The sequence below is a fragment of the Tachyglossus aculeatus genome, chromosome 12, assembly GCF_015852505.1.
Source record: "Tachyglossus aculeatus isolate mTacAcu1 chromosome 12, mTacAcu1.pri, whole genome shotgun sequence".
NCBI classification, from domain to species: domain Eukaryota; kingdom Metazoa; phylum Chordata; class Mammalia; order Monotremata; family Tachyglossidae; genus Tachyglossus; species Tachyglossus aculeatus.
Window position 1 is genome coordinate 30,885,706 of NC_052077.1, and position 18,748 is coordinate 30,904,453.

The following is an 18,748-nucleotide window of genomic DNA, read 5'->3' on the forward strand; positions in this document are numbered from 1 at the left end:
CAAGTTAATTAGGTCATACCCAGTCCCTGTCCTGCTTGGGGCTCCCAGTCTAAAAAGGAGGAAGAAAAGGTCTTTAATCCCCATTTTACAGTTGAGAAAACTGAGGCACAAATAAATTGAGCTGCCCAAGGTCACACAACAAGCATTTGGCAAAGCCGAGGTTAGAACCCAGGTCCTCTGACTCTCAGGTCTGTGCTGTTTCCTCCAGGCCATGCTGCTTTTCAGTGAATTAATTTGGATTATCAGCTTCCACTGTGTGGTACCCTTTCGAGGCAATAATGGATGGTTGGAGGTGTAAAAATACCTGTTGGATTAAAAAAAGAAACTGGTGATTTGTGGATTTTCGAGGCTAGATAAGCGGAACAAGAGTTAGGGAATCAGAAAAAGCCATTTTCTAGAAGCCGAGCACTTTCAGCTCTTTAAGAGAATGGTGTTCTATAGTAGCCTGGTGCCTTTGGTTTCAGGAAATCTGTTCTTGAATGGTGTCAGTAGACACATTCATGTTCTTTAAAGAGATCACAGGAGAAAAGTCTCTTTATTTACAGTGCTTGGCGCATAGTAAGTGCTTAACCATAATCCCCTCCCACTATTATTCTTTCTCTCTCCCTCATACTCTTGTGCATTTGTTTGCACTTAGAAGGATTTGGTAGGATGGATAAGGAAAATGATTGTTTCTTTTGATTCTAAGAATCAGCTGTTTATTTTGGGATGACAGAAGCCTAGTATAGCAGAGAGTATGGGTGGGTAAAATATGTGCCTTCTAATTAAATTTGTCATTACAGCTTTTTCCTTACTACTGTCCTTAAATTATTCCGTACATGCATTTCCTTATGACTTGTCTTTCCTTATGGCTCGTCTTCTGATTTAAGACTAACTGGATTTAAAAGTTAAAATAAGTACGATTCTCGTGTGACCATAATTTGATACTAAAAATAAAACCTTTATACAGGACAAATTCCCTTTTGGATTTTTGAAAGCATTTTTAGTAGGCACGAACTTCAGCAGATTCAGTGAATGATATCTTAGGTGAAAAGCTTTCCTAAGTGAAATGTAATGCATTGCTCTTAGCCTTTGTGAGCTCTAGTTATTGAAATGTATTTTTAGCCCTCTCAAATGCCATCCGCCCACTATTAAAGATGTTTATCTTGACTCATTCTCTCTTCTTTCTTTTTTTTTTTTGAAAGACAGGCTGCTCACACATGATTTCTGATTTAAGAATTTCTGCCTCTCTTTGTGTTCCTATATGTTTAGAAACTCTAGAGCTGTTTGGCGGCAATGTGGGAGGGGCTGATTATATTTAACAGTATTTTTTCACATTTGAACACTGAAGTTCAACATCTGCGACACTTGCATTAAAAATACAGTGCACCATATCAATCAGTCAGTCTATTAAGGGCTTCCAGTGTGCAAGGCACTGAACCAAATGTGGGGAAAAAATATGGGTATCAGCCCAGACATGGTTTGTAGCCCACATAGGGCTCAAAATCTAATAAGGGGAATGACAGATGGGCCAGGGAAAACATTTGGCAAAAATAGTAACAGTAAATGGTGGTGAAGAGAAGCAGCGTGGCTCAGTGGAAAGAGCACGGGCTTTGGAGTCAGAGGTCATGGGTTCAAATCCCGGCTCTGCCACTTGTCAGCTGTGTGACTTTCGCAAGTGATTTCACTTCTTTGTGCCTCAGTTCCCTCATCTGTAAAATGGGGATTAAGACTGTAGGCCCCCCGGGGGACAATATGTTCACCTGTAACCTCCCCAGTGCTTAGAACAGTGCTTTGCACATAGTAAGCGCTTAATAAATGCCATTATTTTGAAGCAGCGTGGCTCAGTGGAAAGAGCTCGGCCTTTGGAGTCAGAGGTCATGGGTTCAAATACCGGCTCCACCAATTGCCAGCTCTGTGACTTTGGGCAAGCCACTTAACTTCTCTGGGCCTCAGTTAACTCATCTGTAAAATGGGGATTAAGTCTGTGAGCCCCCCATGGGACACCCTGAGCACCTTGTAACCTCCCCAGCGCTTAGAACAGTGCTTTACACATAGTAAGTGCTTAATAAATGCTATTATTATTATTATTATTATTATTTAAAGGCTTACTTTGTGCCAAGCACTGTACTAAGCCTCAGGGTAATCAGTTGATTGTATTTATTGAGACTTAAGGTGTGCAGAGCGCTGTACTAAGTCCTTGGGGGAGTACAATATAACAAGAGTTGGTAGATATGTTCCCTGCCCACAAAGAGCTTACAGCTCGAAGTAGGTAGAGATGGTGCCCTTCCTACCCATTTGTTCCTCATCGCCTCATTTGTAGAGTTCCAGTCTCCTCGCTGAAACTATCACAATGTTCCTAGAGGCTGAAATGTTGGGAATCAATCAATCAATCGTATTTATTGAGCGCTTACTGTGTGCAGAGCAGTGTACTAAGCGCTTGGGAAGTACAAGTTGGCAACATTGGGAAGGCACGCTCGGCTCCCACGATGTCAAATGGGAGGATGGAGGTGGTCTCGGCTCTCAGGCCCCCCACCCCAAGGACACAGGTCTCCCCAACCCGTGATGGAGGGCGACCTCTCAGCAAGGTGACTCCGGCCACCACTTCACCTTTCTCCCTGCTTGGTTAAGGTTCAATCCTTTGGGATTGGCACGGACATTTTCAGGGCTCAGACTAGACAACGTACGCCTGTATTTACAAAAATCTACATGTGCACGTAGTCAATTTTATTTGTTGAGGTCTTACTGTGAGCAGAACACTGTACTAAACGCTTGGCAGAGCGTATAACAGAGTTGGCAGACGTGTTCCCTGCCCACAAGGAGCTTCCACTCTAGAGGACTGTGAATACAATAGAGTAGAGCTCATTTGTATTTGAAGATGGTTCTTTCGACAGTGAAATTTGTCAGAATGAGTTAATTATGGCATTTGCAGGGGTGCCCGATTGATGTGTGACTGTGAATCCCTACCATACTGAGTACACATTTGGCCTTTTTGGTTTTTAAGCTTAACAAATACCTCAGTCATCACTGTTATTATCATCATCATCAAGCTCTTTTCACTGCCTGGTGCTGTTTTTTGATTCTGCTTCGCACTCTTGGGATCTTTTTTTGAAGCCCGTGCTATTCCCAATCTCTTGGGAATCACAGTCTCTTTTAGACTGTGAGCCCACTGTTGGGTAGGGACTGTCTCTATGTGTTGCCAATTTGTACTTCCCAAGCGCTTAGTACAGTGCTCTGCACATAGTAAGCGCTCAATAAATACGATTGATTGATTGATTGATTCCCAATGGTCATAGCAAGTCGAAGTATCCTCCGCTAGTTTTGTCCTAATACTCAGCCACTGCAATACCACATCATTTGAGATTGTGTATCATGAGAAGCAGCGTGGTGTAGTGGATAGAGCATGGGCCTGGGATGCTCTAATCCCGGCTTCACCACTTGTCTGCTCTGTGACCTTAGGCAAATCACTTTTCTGCGCCACAGTTACCTCACTTGTAAAATGGGGATTAAGACTGTGAGCCCATGTGGGATGGGGACTATGTCCAACCTGATTATCTTGTCTCTACCCCAGTGCTTAGTACAGTGCTTGGCACCGAGTAAGCACTTAGCAGATACCTAAGAAAACAAACAAAAAACAAAGCCTCAAAAAGACCATGAAAAATAAAGCTTTCCCTTCTTGCCCTCTTTGTTTATGATAGCTCCACTTTTGCTGTGCATATCCCTGTTCATTCATTCATTGTCGTATTTATTGAGCGCTTTACATGTGCAGAGGACTGGACTAAGCGCTCGGGAAGTACAAGTCGGCAACGTATAGAGACGGTCCCTACCCAACAGCGGGCTCACGGTTTAGAAGGGAGAGACAGACAACAAAACAAAACGTGTAGACAGAATCATCAGAACAAACAGAATTAAAGCTATATGCACATCATTAACAAAATAAATAGAATAGTAAATATGTACAAGTAAAATAGAGTAATAAATCTGTACAAATATATATACATATATATTGTATATATATATATATATACAAGTGCTGTGGGGAGGGGAAGGAGGTAGGGCAGGGGGGATAGGGAGGAGGAGAGGAAAAAAGGGGCTCAGTCTGGGAAGGCCTCCTGGAGGAGGTGAGCTCTCAGTAGGGCTTTCTAGCCTTATAAAATCCATTCTTCTTGCAGAACCACCCAGAAATCAATGGTATTCTTGAGGGCTTACGATGTGCTGAGCACTGTAATAGCTATGCTGCAATGAGCATTGCTTCAGTCCTCCCTTCTGAGTAGTTCTGATGTGCATTTAGTTTTGATACAAAGGTGACTGATGAAATCACCTGAGTAGTCCTTTAAGGTGTCTGTGATAAATCCAATCTCACACCCATATAAAAATAATAATAATTGTGGTATTTGTTAAGTATTTACTATGTGGCAGGCACTGTACTAAGCACTGGGGTGGCTAAAAGCAAATCGGGTTGGACGTAGTCCCTGTCCCATGTAGGGCTCACAGTCTCAATCCCCATTTTACAGTTGGGGTTACTGAGGCACAGAGAAGTGAAGTGACTTGGCCGAGGTCACGCGGCAGAGCCAGGATTAGAACCCATGACCTTTTGAGTCCCAGGCCTGTGTTCTATCTACTACACCGTGCAGCTTCTCGATCCGATTCAACTTTCATTTCTCCTTGTATCCTACCGAGTTGGTGTTCCCCATAAAACCAGCTTCCAGGTCCTTCACTGCTGTGATCTTGCACCTGTGTGTGAAGAATAGGTAGAATAAAATTGCACCTCTCCCCTACAGTCAATCCCAGGACCCCCTCCCCATTGGTGGTGGAAAATGAAACCGGGATCTTCAACACAGCCGCAACCACCCAGGTCAGGATAGCCTCATAATAATAAAATAATAATAATAATAATAATAATAATAATAATAATAATGGCATTTATTAAGCGCTTACTAGTGCAAAGTACTGTTCTAAGCGCTGGGGAGGTTACAAGGTGATTAGGTTGTTCCACGGGGGGCTCACGGTCTTAATCCCCATTTTACAGATGAGGTGTATGAGGCACAGAGAAGTTAAGTGACTTGCCCAAAGTCACACAGCTGATAATTGGCAGAGCCAGGGTTTGAGACCTCTGACTCCAAAGCCCGGGCCCTTTCCATACTGCTTCATGATGATGATGATGATATTTGTTAAGTGCCTACTATGTGCCAAGCACTGTTCTAAGCACTGGGGGGATACAAGGTAATCAGGTTGTCCCCTGTGGGGCTCACTGTCTTAATCCCCATTTTCCAGATGAGGTAACTGAGGCACAGAGAAGTGAAGTGACTCAGTTGAAAGAGCCCAGGCTTTGGAGTCAGAGGTCATGGGTTCAAATCCCGGCTCTGCCACTTGTCAGCTGTGTGACTTTGGGCAAGTCACTTAACTTCTCCGAGCCTCAGTTCCCTCTTCTGTAAAATGGGGATGAAGACTGTGAGCCCCCCGTGGGACAACCTGATCACCTTGTAATCTCCGCAGCGCTTAGAACAGTGCTTCGCGCATAGTAAGTGCTTAATAAATGCCATAAAAAAGTGACTTGCCCAAAGTCACACGGCTGACAAGTGGCGGAGCCGGGATTAGAACCCATGACCTCTGACTCCGAAGCCCAGGCTCTTGACACTGAGCCACGCTGTAGCTGCAGGGATGTAGAGCTACTGGGGACAGCATCCCCCCTTTTTTAGGTTTGTAAGTCCACATGGAGGGCTTGATGTTGGGCCTTTCTTATCTCCTGAATCTTCCATCCTACGCTGTCGTGTAGGGCGAGATGAGGTCTCACACACCCCTTCAGCCTAAATTTTGTCTCTGTTGCCACCGAACAGATGTTCCAGACTCTGTGTCCCTCTTGGATCCCTCGGGACACTTCAGGGGGCTTTATCCTCAGTGTGAATATTTCTTTTCCAGATTCCCTTGCCTCTGGCTGTGAGCTGGGCTCCTTATTAGGCTAATTGTACTCGGGTGTGCAATGTTTGGCTCCGAAACAATGTCTCCAGGGGCTTATTTTACACAGTCTTTAGAAAAGCGTGCCTGCTCAATTCAACTGTCTGTACCTCTAAGCCCCTTGGAATTTACTTTAACCGTTGTGCCTCAATGCACATTTGCACCATAGTAGAAAAACCTACAATTTGAAAATAATCCACTAATTACATCTTTCCATGGAGATGGTTTCCAGCTGCGACATATAGAATCAAGCATTATGTATTAAAAATGGCCTGGAAGTAATAATTATTTTACCCCTTTCTGCTTGTTTAGAGCTCTTTCCCTAAAGTATCCCTTAAACTATGTTTAAGGCCAGTTCATTTTGGTTAGCGGCAGAAGGTATAAAACAAGCCGTTTCTCCACCCCCACCCTTCCAAGCACACGGTCATGTTGTCGCCGAGAACCAGGACAAGAAGGGGTGTCACTCTCTGACCCTGACCCCACATCCATGGGCGCAGTGGGACTCTTTTTAACTGTGGGTGCAAAGTCATTGCAAACCCGAAAAGAGCTAAAACTCGGTCTTTTGGACTCTCAATTTTTAGACTTTGAGCCCACTGTTGGGTAGGGACTGTCTCTATATGTTGCCAATTTGTACTTCCCAAGCGCTTAGTACAGTGCTCTGCACCCAGTAAGTGCTCAATAAATACGATTGATGATGATGATCAATTCTCCTGAGTCTGCCCAATATTGCCTAGTTTCACATTACCTACTTCCTCAGCCCCCAAAACAGCCCTGGCTAGAAATCAGAAGGCCCGGATCCCACTCTGAGGTTGCAACCACAAACAGCTGAAAATTAAACCATAAGCAAGTCTGCACTTTGAGAGATAATGGTCACACTGTCCATTAAGGAACACACCAAAGCCAAAGCAGCAATCTCACTCACAGGAGCAATTACGATTCAGTTCAGGGACTTTAGAAAGCTCAGTGGAATGCACATAGTCCAGTAAAAATGTATTCTTGGCTGCTTTCTGACATATGTGACATTGGGCTCCTTGAAGAAACACAGGCGATTTACAGCAAACACATGTTTATCTTGATAACTTAGTTTATTCTATTCTAATATGACATTTCTATTTCTAGAAATTCTAAGACTGAAATAAGTGAGGGCCTTGTCTGCCACTTATCCATCTTATCTCCTTCCCTTCCCCACAGTACCTGTATATATGTATATATGTTTGTACATATTCATTACTCTATTTATTTATTTATTTATTTTACTTGTACATATCTATTCTATTCATTTTATTTTGTTAGTATGTTTGGTTTTGTTTTCTGTCTCCCGCTTTTAGACTGTGAGCCCACTGTTGGGTAGGGACTGTCTCTATATGTTGCCAACTTGTACTTCCCAAGCGCTTAGTACAGTGCTCTGCACACAGTAAGCGCTCAATAAATACGATTGATTGATTATCCACTGTGTGACTTTGGACAAGTCACTTTATGCCTGTTACCTAATCTGTAAAATGGGAATTAAGACTATGATCCCCATGTGGGATAGGGACTGTGTCCCACCTGATTAGCTTGTATCTACCCTTGTGTTTAGTACAGTGTCTGGCACATAGTAAGCACTTAACAGTTACCATAAAAAAATGAGAGTTTTAGAAAGGAATAGCTGGTGTTTTTAATCGTGTACTATTTACAGAACTTTAATTTTTGATTGGATCTTTGCACATCAAAAAGTAATTACTCCTAAACTAAACGGGTTACTAAAAAGTGACTTGAGAGCAAAAGCTTTTTTTTTTTAGAGTATTTTGGGGTGTAGTAGTGCTAAACGCTGCTCAAAATGCTGGCATAGAATATAAAACAATTAAAAAAGAATTTCAGATCAGAGTTTGTGCTTAGAAAATGTTTCCTTCAGGCCTCTGTTTTCACATTTTAAAAGTCTATAGGAACAATGCTAGCTAGAGTGTCCAAATGGAGCGGCCCTTTCAATTAATCTGAGAAGAACATTAATGTGATGAGAAACTACCCCCCTATGAAGGGAACATATCTGCTAATTCCCAATTATGACAGTGGTCGGCACACAGTAAATGCTCAGTAGATAGCATTGATTGATTATGCAGAGTTTGTGATCCAGAAACTATTGAAGGAATTTTGGACTTTTCCTCAGCATTACAGATGCATTAAGAAGATTAATTCGAAGCAATTAATGAGATGGAGTTAGAATTTGATGTCAGTCCCCTAGACTTCGTGTGATTGCACTTCAGGAAACCTCAATTCTAGAATTTGTCTTTTGTTGGTTTTTTTTTTAATTTATTTATTGGAAATCTGTTTTCAAATGTCTCTGAAGGAGAGCATCTCATTAGCACCAAATGTTTCAAATGACATCATTTATAGACTAATGTAGTTATTAAAGTTCCCCAGCCGGTCAGAATTTGGCGATTCTGGGTAAAGAACATACAGTCACGTCTTCCAAAACACATGTTTTTGCACTGAATTTTTGCTAGAACACTATTAGGGAATTAGAGAACATTCTTCCAACAATGTATGCCTAATCTAGATTGAATACACTGGACTGTCAAAAAGAAAAATGTGTCACATTGGACTAGATGTGCATATTACAATGCATTTTCCTTAACCTGGGGTTCTTATGGGAGAACTGGATGTACCCATCATTTTTGTCGTGTGTGTCTGAGGATTATGTGTTCTTGGGGTTGATTAGCTCTGGAGAAATTTGAAGATTCTCAGCATTTTTCTCCACTTTTTCAGCCCGAGATTCTCCTCCCTCCTGGAAGACGAAAGGAAGGATTTTTAGTTTAGTGCCCTGCCCACAGTAGGAACTCACTAAATACCTCTGAATAAATGAATTAGATGCTGGGTCATTGCTGGAGTGTATTTGACTATAGGAAAGAAAGAATGTGCAAGCCATATTATTAGCCAGGTTCCTTACTTGTTACAACTCTCTCTCCCTATGCCCTTGGATCTGTGAGCTTTGTCCATTCCACCCTCAACCCCTACATCAATTACGACCTTTTAAATTATATATTATCAATTCCTCATTTATATTAATGATTGTCCCGGAGGGAGTTGAAGATTCTTAGCATTTTTCTCCACTTTTTCAGCCTGAGATTCTCCTCCTCCCTCCGGGAAGACGAAAGGAAGGATATTTAGTTTAGTGCCCTGCCCACAATAGGAACTCACTAAATACCTCTGAATAAATGAATTAGATGCTGGGTCATTGCTGGAGTGTATTCGACTATAGGAAAGAAAGAATGTTCAAGCCATATTACTAGCCAGGTTCCTTACTCGTTACAACTCTCCCTATGCCCTTGGATCTGTGAGCTCTGTCCATTCCACCCTCAACCCCTACAGCAATTATGACCCTTTATATATTATCAGTTCCTCATTTATATTAATGATTGTCCCTCTAGACTGTAAATTCACTGTGGATAGGGAACGTGTCTAACTCTGTTGTAGTGTACTCTTCCAAGCATTTAATATAATGCTCTGCATGTAGTAAGCGCTTAATAAATGCCCTTGATTGATTGAGACAACAGTCCCAATAGCCTTATGTAACTTAGCAAAAGGAGATATGTATTGTAATGTAGATTTGATTTGTTCCATTCACAAGCCATTTTGGGGAAACAATTTCCAGCTCTCTTGCTTAAAATGTGGAGATGAAAGGTGGGCATAATACTGTAGCAGGGACATAACTAATGTCCAAAGTACTGGCAAGGTGACTTTTGCCATTACATATGAGCCATTACATATAGAATAATTGTTTATCCCATTGTCCCAGACACAGAGGTTCAGGGTGCCATTCACTCCAGAAAAAAGTTTTCAGAGAGATACTATATAATCCTTTTGAAGACAGGCAGAGGATGAGAGATGGCTATTTAAGCACTGACTGTTGGCTTTTCACTGTGGCGTTAAGAGCCACTGGAATGAAATGGGTATCTAGGGAAGCGGAGGATTGCTGCGTTGATTAAAATGCAATCACTGCCTATAGTAATCTAGTTTTGCCTGGAGTGGCAGTTGCAGACGGTCTTCCGCTTCCAGCAGAAAATGTAGTGAATGCTGGGTCTATTTTTAGGATAGTCTTTACTCTGTGCTCTAATTACTGTTGTCCTTATTACTTGATTAGACCTTTTTCTAAGCCAACACTTCGAAAGCGAAAATGTAGCAGTTTTTTTTTAAAGATGAACAGTTATGCTTGTGTATGTATTTCAAAATTTGTGGAAGCCTAAATAAGAAAAATCTCATGCCTTTATAGTCCATTATGCATGCTTTGTATTCCAGGACATTCAATGAAACCTATGTAAGTGATCATACGTATCAGACACCTTGTTCATTCTCTTGAAGGTTTTGGCAATAGGAATATTGGGATACATTCGAGACGATTCAGCCCATCTTCCTCAGTCTAGATTCATCGGCTGGGAAGGCAACTTGTGTTTTCCTCGCTTTCAGCAGCGACTTCCCGCCACTTCCCCATTGAAGGATATTATGATGGGGAATGTTATGCTCCTTTCATAGGAATTAGTAATTGGAGGCTGATGATTATGAATTGACTCAAAACTGTTGTCTACTCTACTTCCCCACCTTAAATATAGTAAAACCTGCTGTGAAGTTACAAAGATTATCAAGTTTCCCAATGATGAACATTAATGTTTTATTCATTCAATCATTCAATTGTATTTATTGAGCATTTACTATGTGCAGAGCACTGTACTAAGCATTTGGGAAGGACAAGTCGACAACATATAGAGACGGTCCCTACCCAACAATGGGCTCACAGTCTAGAAGGGGGAGACAGACAACAAAACATGTAGACAGGTGTCAAAACCGTCAGAATAAATAGAATTATAGCTAAATGCACATCATTAACAAAATAAATAGAATAGTAAAATATGTACAAGTAAAATAGAGTAATAAATCTGTAAAAATATATGCTAGTGCTGTGGGGAGGGGAAGGAGGTAGGATGGGGGGGATGGGGAGAAAGAGAGGAAAAAGGGGGCTCAGTCTGGGAAGGCCTTCTGGAGGAGGTGAGCTCTCAATAGGGCTTTGAACGGAGGAAGAGAGTTAGTTTGGCGGATGTGTGGAGGGAGGGCATTCCAGGCCAGGGGAAGGACGTGGGCCGGGGGTCGACAGCGGGACAGGTGAGAATGAGGCCCAGTGAGGAGGCTAGCGGCAGAGGAGCTGAGGGTGCAAGCTGGGCTGGAGAAGTAGAGAAGGGAGATGAGGTAGGAGGGGGCGAGATGATGGACAGCCTTGAAGCCAAGATTGAGGAGATTTTGCTTGATTCTTAGGTTGACAGGCAACCACTGGAGATTTTTGAGGAGGGGAGTGAAATGCCCAGAGCGTTTCTATACAAAGATAATCTGGGCAGCAGAGTGAAGTATAGACTGAAGTTGGGAGAGACAGGAGGATGGGAGATCAAAGAGGAGGCTGATGCAGTAATCCAGTTGGGATAGGATGAGAGATTGAACCAGCAAGATAGCGGTTTGGATGGAGAGGAAAGGGTGGATCTTGGCAATGTTATGAAGGTGAGACTGGAAGGTTTTGGTGATGGATAGGATGTGTGGGGTGAATGAGAGAGCGGAGTCGAGGATGACACCAAGGTTGCGGGCTTGTGAGATGGGAAGGGTGGTAGTGCAGTCTACAGTGACAGAAAAGTCAGGGAGAGGACAGGGTTTGGGAGGGAAGATACGGCGCTCAGTCTGGGACATATTAAGTTTTAGATGGTGGGCAGACACTCAGATGGAGATGTCCTGAAGGCAGGAGGAGAGACGAGCCTGGAGGGAGAGAGAGCAGGGGTGGAAATGTCGATTTGGGTGTCATCAGCGTAGAGATGATAGTTGAAGCCGTGAGAGCGAATGAGTTCACCAAGGGAGTGAGTGTAGATAGAGAACAGAAGGGGACCAAGAACTGACCCTTGAGGAACCCCTACAGTAAGGGGGTGGGAGGGGGAGGAGGAGCCCGCAAAGGAGACTGAGAATGAACGGCTGGAGAGATAAGAGGAGAAACAGGAGAGGACGGAGTCTGTGAAGCCAAGGTTTGAGAGCATGTTGAGGAGAAGGTGGTGGTCCACAGTGTGAAGGCCGCTGAGAAGTCAAGGAAGATTAGGATAGAGTAGGAGCCGTTGGATTTGGCAAGAAGGAGGTCATTTGTGACCTTTGAGAGGGCAGTTTCGGTGGAGTCTAGGGGACAGAAGCCAGATTGGAGGGAGTCTAGGAGAGAGTTGGAGTTGAGGAATTTGAGGCAGCGAGTGTAGACGACTCATTCTAGGATTTTGGAAAGGACGGGTAACAGGGAGATAGGGCGATAACTAGAAGGGGCAGTGGGATCAAGAGAGGGTTTTTTTTTAGGATGAGGGAGACATGGGCGTGTTTGAAGGCAGAGGGGAGGGAACCAGTGGAGAGTGAGCAGTTGAAGATGGAAGTTAAGGAGGAGAGGAGGGAAGGGACGAGAGTTTTCATAAGATGAGAGGGAATGAGGTCTGAAGCACAGTTGGTGGAGTAGCACTTGAGAGGAGGGAGGAGATCTCATCTGAAGATACTGCTGGGAAGGATGGGAGAGTAGCAGAGAGGGTTGAGAGCCAGGGGGGTGAAGGGGAAGGGGTGATTTTGGGGAGCTCAGACCTGATGGTGTTAATTTTACTGATTTACTGTGTGCACTTGTAGTAGATGCATAATGGACTGTGCAGCAGAAGTCACTTAGTTCTGCCATAACGTAACTTCAGGTTGTATTTTAGCCAAAAGTTTGTGAGGGAATTAGGGAAGTTTGTCCAGTGTTCCTGTTTAGTTACATCATGCCACGGTAGGAAGAAACAGCTTGTGCTCAGCATTGACCTGTGTAATAGTAATAGTATTTATTCAGTGCTCACCATGCTTACAGTCTAGAGGGGAAGACAGAAATTAATATAAATAAACAATTTATAATATGTAAACACACAGATGGGTAAATCAGTAACAAATAACAGAAAACAAGTGAACCAATAAGTGTTTGAGAGCTGAGGTGATCAGAGGATGGCATAAGGAAGCAGGATGGATTTATCTGGGAATGTTGAATTTTTAGGTCTTTTCTCTGTATCCATAATTGTACATTTCCCACCTAAGCATTGCAAGGAGTTGGCCCTCTGGAAGATGTCTAAAGGTTTCAATGCATTTCTCCTTGTCAGCTTTGATTTTCATATTTTTTTTTTTCCTCTCTTGGACATGTACCTTGGGAAAGTAACCTAAATTGTTCTTCAGAGCAGGACAGACAGTGAAGCAGGATCGCCCAGTGGATTCCTCACAGGATTGGAATCCAAAGATCTGGATTGTAAAGCTTGCTCTTCCACTTGCCTGCTGTGTGACTTTGGGCAAGTCACCTAAGTTCTCTGTGTCTGTTTCCTCATCTGTAAAATGGGTACTAAATACTTCTTCTATCCTTGTAGAGTGTGAGCCCTGACTGGGATAGGAGTTGTGTCTTATTTTGATTACCCAGTGCTTAGCATAATTAGATGCTTATCACAATTATTATTATTTTCATTTTGTTTGGGAAAGTCTCTCATAAGGGCCAAGTCTTGTAGAATAATAACAGTAGTAACGATAATTGTGGTATTAATTAAGCACTTTGTTTAGCACTTCTCCCCCTCTAGAATGTAAGGTCATTATGGGCAGGGAACATGTCTGCTAATTTGTTGTATCATGCTCTCCCAAGCGCTTAGTGCAGGGCTCTGTACAAAAGAAGTGCTCAATAAATACTATTGATTGATTGTTTGACTTTGCATGTGCCAAACTGGGTAGATAGAAATTAATCAGGTTGGACTCAGTCCCTGTCACAACACAGGGCTCACAGTCTGAGGAGGAGGAACAGGTATTGAATCCCCATTTTAGAGATGAGGAAACCGGGGCCCAGAGAAGCAAAGTGACTTTCCCCAGGTCACACAGCAGGCAAGTGGCAGAGCCTGGATGAGAACCCAGGTCCTCTGTCTCCAAAGCTTAGGTTCTTTCCACTGGGCCCTGCCACTTTTCTGTGGCAGAGGTAGTCAGGGCAGTCTTTCCAGACCATAGGGGAGCCCACTTGTTCGCTTGGCCGGGCAACGGTGAGCTCGAGCATGCTCCGGTTCTCTCCGCTTGCCCCCCGAAACCCCAATATTTCAACATCCGGCTTGCCGGAGGGTCTGAGAGGCAGCAGAGGATGGTGGTATGGAGGCAGGAAGACGGCCAGAAGAGGAACAACCTCCCTCCCTCTACCCACCCCCGGACCAACGGGGTGGCACACCTGGTTATTTGGCCCAGACCAGCTCTCGTGTTTTTTCTCGCTTCGCCAAAAAAAGAAAGAACAGAAAAAAATGTTACACAAAGTCCCAATTTAAAAACCTGGCATCGTGTTCAATTTTCTAGCATTGGAACAGGTTGCTCTTCCTAGCACTTTTGGTAGTTTCTGTTCCCACCTTCCAGCACTTTTGTTTGTGTGGGCGGTGGCAACAAATGATGAATTTTGTAATATCAATATACAAACAATTCATCACCGGCTCCCTCTTGATCAACACCTTCTGAGATTGAGGTTAATGTTTGTTGTGATCTAATCCCTCCGTGTTTCCTTCTATCCAGTTCCTTTAAGATGAGTATGTGGGTTTGTTGGTGTAAATAATCTCACCTAGTTAGTTGAAACACAGAAATGTGGTTGATGACAATACCACTGATTAGATCTTTATATAATTTACTGGGATGTACGAGGTTACAGTCCAATCTCTTAGTAGCTTGTTGGTGACTGTGCCATAAAGACAAAAGGACTATTGTGCAAAATGTTTCTTGGCCTAATAAATCAATCACATTTACAGAGTGCTTACCTTGTGCAGGACACTGTATTAAGCTCTTGGGAAACTGCATCACAACAATGTAACAGACACATTCTCTGCCCACAACGAGTTTACAGTCTAGAGGGAGAGACAGACATTAAACTCGTCTTCTAGACCATAAGCTCATACTGTAGACTATAAGCTTGTTGTGGGCAGGGGTTGTGTCTGCTTATTGCACTCTCCCAAGCGCTTAGTACGATGCTCTGCACACAGTAAACACTCAATAAATATGATTGAATGAATAAATAAATGATAACAATAGTAATAATTATGGTATTTAAGTGCTTACTATGTGTCAAGCACTGTTCTAAGCACTGGGATAATAATAATAATAATGGCATTTATTAAGCGCTTACTATGTGCAAAGCACTGCTCTAAGCGCTGGGGGGGGATTCAAGGTGATCAGGTTGTCCCACGTGGGGCTCACAGTCTTCATCCCCATTTTACAGATGAGGGAATGAGGCACAGAGAAGTGAAGTGACTTGCCCAAAGTCACACAGCTGACAAGTGGTGGAGCCGGGATTTGAACCCATGACCTCAGACTCCAAAGCCTGTGCTCTTTTCCACCGAGCCACGCTGCTCCTCAAGGAATAGGTACAAGGTAATCAGGTTGTCCCAGATGGGGCTCACAGTCTTAATCCCCATTTTACAGATGAGGTAACTGAGGCATGGAGAAACGAAGTGCCCTGCCCAAGGTCACACAGCAGACAGGTGGCGGAGCCAGGATTAGAACCCATGTCCTCTGACCCCCAAGCCCTTGCTCTTTCCACTGAGGTGGGGCTTGGGAGTGCAGAAGGGAGTGGGAAAAGAGGAAGTGAGAGCTTAGTCAGGGAAGGCATCTTGGAGGGGATGTGCCTACAATAAGACGTGGAAGGTGGGAAGAGTAATCGTCTATCAGCTATGAAAAGGGAGGGTGGTCCAGGACGGGGGCGAGAGGTCGGCCTTCTTTTGCATTACAATTTTTCCATTGTTTAAAAGCCTCTTAAAAATATTCCTATAAAGAGATGGCCAAGTTGTTAATTGCCTAGGTTAGTGGAATGGGAGAAATAAGCCATAATTCTGATAACAACCCCAGCATGACCATCCTAGTAATTAGAGAAGCAGTGTTGCCTAGAGGAAATAACGTAGGACTGGAAGTCAGAGAACCTGAATCCCGGCTCCACCCTTTCTCTGCTGTGTGACCTTAGGCAAGTCACTTCACTTCTCTGTGCCTCAGTTCCCTCATCTGTAAAATGGGGATTAAGACTGGGAGCCCCATGTGGGACAGGGACTATGTCCAGCTCAATTATCGTGTGTCCACCCCAGCGCTAAGTACAGTGCCTGACGCATAGTAAGAGCTTAACAAATGCCGTAAAAACAAAACGAAACCAAAAACAGTGCTCTGTCTCCTGCGAGTGCTTGGTTAATCCTTGGTAACGAGCAAAGTCAGTGTTGTGGGGATGCACTGCCATAGGATGCAACGCGAGGCTGTAAACAAAATAGTGGTGGCAGAGCTATTGGGGATAGAGTGTGAGAAAGCCCAGAATTGGTCAAAATGCTTCCAAGAGCCCCCTGCCATATAATGATAATAGTAATGATAATGATAATAATGGCATTTATTAAGTGCTTACTATGTGCAAAACACTGTTCTAAGCACTGGGGAGGTTACAAGGTGAACAGGTTGCACCACGTGGGGCTCACAGTCCTCATCCCCATTTTCCAGATGAGGAAACTGAGGCCCAGAGAAGTTAAGTAACTTGCTTAGTAATAACAAAAGTAATGACATCTGTTAAGCAGTTTCTATATGACAAGCACTAGGCTAAGCTCTGGAAGAGATCCAGTACAACTGGATCGGATCTAAGGTGGATAGATATCAGCCATTTCATTTCCATTTTACAGATATTGGGAACTGAGGCTCTGAGAAGCCAAAACGAATGCACCTGAGGTCACAGCTGGCAGGTGGCAACTTTGGGATTAGTACCCCGGTATCCTGACTCCCATCCTACGTTCTTGTATGTGTGCTGAATTCTGTAGTAATGGAATTTATTGAGATCCCATTGGATCCCATTGGAGCCCCTTCCTTCCTCTCCCCCCTCGTCCCCCACTCCATCCCCCGCATCTTACCTCCTTCCCTTCCCCACAGCATCTGTATATATGTATATATGTTTGTACATATTTATTACTCTATTTTATTTGTAAATATCTAATCTATTTATTTGATTTTGTTAGTATGTTTGTTTTTTTTCTCTGTCTCCCCCTTCTCTGTCTCCCCTTCTGTGAGCCCTCTGTTGGGTAGGGACTGTCTCTATATGTTGCCAGCTTGTACTTCCCAAGTGCTTAGTACAGTGCTCTGCACACAGTAAGCGCTCATTAAATACAATTGATTGATTGGATGCAATGCATTGTACAAAACAAAGAGGACAGGTACGCTGTCCAGTCGGTCAGTCAGTAGTATCTATTGAGTGCTTCTTGCGTGCAGAGCACTGTACAAAGCGCTTGGAAGAATACAGTGTAACAGTGTAACAGACACATTCCCTGCCCACAACGAGCTTACACTCTGGAGGACTGCCGACAAAGAGCTTACACTATAATGGGGATCCAAATAAGCCCACGGTTCAGAGAGGTGAAAATGAAACTCAACTGTTCCTATAATGTGTAAATCATCTAGTGGTCATTTTCTTCTCTTGTTCCAGGTGCTTCTCCCAGCAGCTGGGCTTCTACAGTTGCAGGATGTGAAGAAAACTTGCTGCGATTTTTTGGAATCCCAGCTTCATCCCATCAACTGTTTAGGAATTCGGGCTTTTGCTGATATGCACGCGTGCACAGACCTTCTGAACAAGGCCAATACTTATGCAGGCAAGTAGAAGAGGCAGCAGAGGACAAGAAGCCTTCTCAGGTGGATTCTGTCTTCATGGGGTTTGATAAGGAGGTGGTGGACAGCAATTCTTTACTTCTTTTTGTGAGCAATCTCCTCTTCTAAATGGTGTGGTTGGAATTTTCAAAATATGTTTTGAAAACTTTACTCCTCCGAATATAGATTAGATAATGTTCTTTAAGCGATGCTGTCATGTAAGGACTTTACAATGCAGTGTCTACTGCCTTCAGTTTTTAGCTCTCTGATTAACCGAGTTTGAAGTTTTTAAAGAATTCTTAGAGAAGCAGCATGGGTCAGTGGAAAGAGCATGGCCTTTGGAGTCAGAGGTGATGGGTTCAAGTCCCAGCTCTTCCAATTGTCAGCCATGTGACTTTGGGCAAGTTACTTCACTTCTCTGGACCTCAGTTCCCTCATCTGTAAAATGGGCCCCTGTGGGACAACCTCATCACCTTGTAACCTCCCCAGCACTTAGAACAGTGCTTGGCACATAGTAAGCGCTTAATAAATGCCATTATTATTATTATTATTATTAAAGAAATTACATTGTCTCCTCCAGATTGCCGCGTGAATACTTGAGGCTGCTTGGACTAGATGAATATTTTTAAAAGTTACTGCCTATCTTTGTGCATGGAAATTCAGTGTAGAGCCATTAACAGTTTTGAAGCCTTAAAACTCTCTCAAATGGAAATGCCTCAATCCAGATGTCAGAGGGCCAGAGGAGGCACTTATCACCCTTGCTGATGTGAGCCTTCTGGAAAAGATGCGAACATGTTTCTTAATTCAGTCACATGCATCCCATTATGGCCAATGCTCTTTCTCAACAGCATGTAAACTTCTTTCTGTTTGGCTTTACACTTCTTATCTCTAGATATTTATCTGTAAGAATTAAGGAGGAAAATGGCCAGGTAATTTCACCATTTCTTTCTGCTTGCAGAGCTCTTTTCTAACTTAATAATTGTGGCTTAAGGCTGCTACTCATCTTCAAAGGACTGTGCCAATGCTACTGCCTTAATGGAAAATGAGAATATTTAATAGCCTTAAGAGTATTAAGAAAAGTTTAACCAGGAATGTGCCAAACCTGGTTCCAAGTAACATTGTGTTACCCATCATTCGTTCCCCTCCTTTTTTTCCTAAGAAG

The 18,748-nt window shown here is 43.3% G+C and overlaps 1 protein-coding gene across 2 annotated transcripts in view; it reads left to right on the top strand.

Annotated features, from left to right (window-relative positions):
- Window positions 1-18,748, top strand: part of KLHL2 (kelch like family member 2) — a 102,199-nt gene that overhangs the window by 60,048 nt on the left and 23,403 nt on the right. For both annotated transcript variants that reach the window (XM_038755187.1, XM_038755188.1), the window contains exon 5: window positions 17,429-17,591. In XM_038755187.1, coding sequence (XP_038611115.1) covers window positions 17,429-17,591 — 163 coding nt within the window. The remainder of the gene's footprint in view (window positions 1-17,428; window positions 17,592-18,748) is intronic.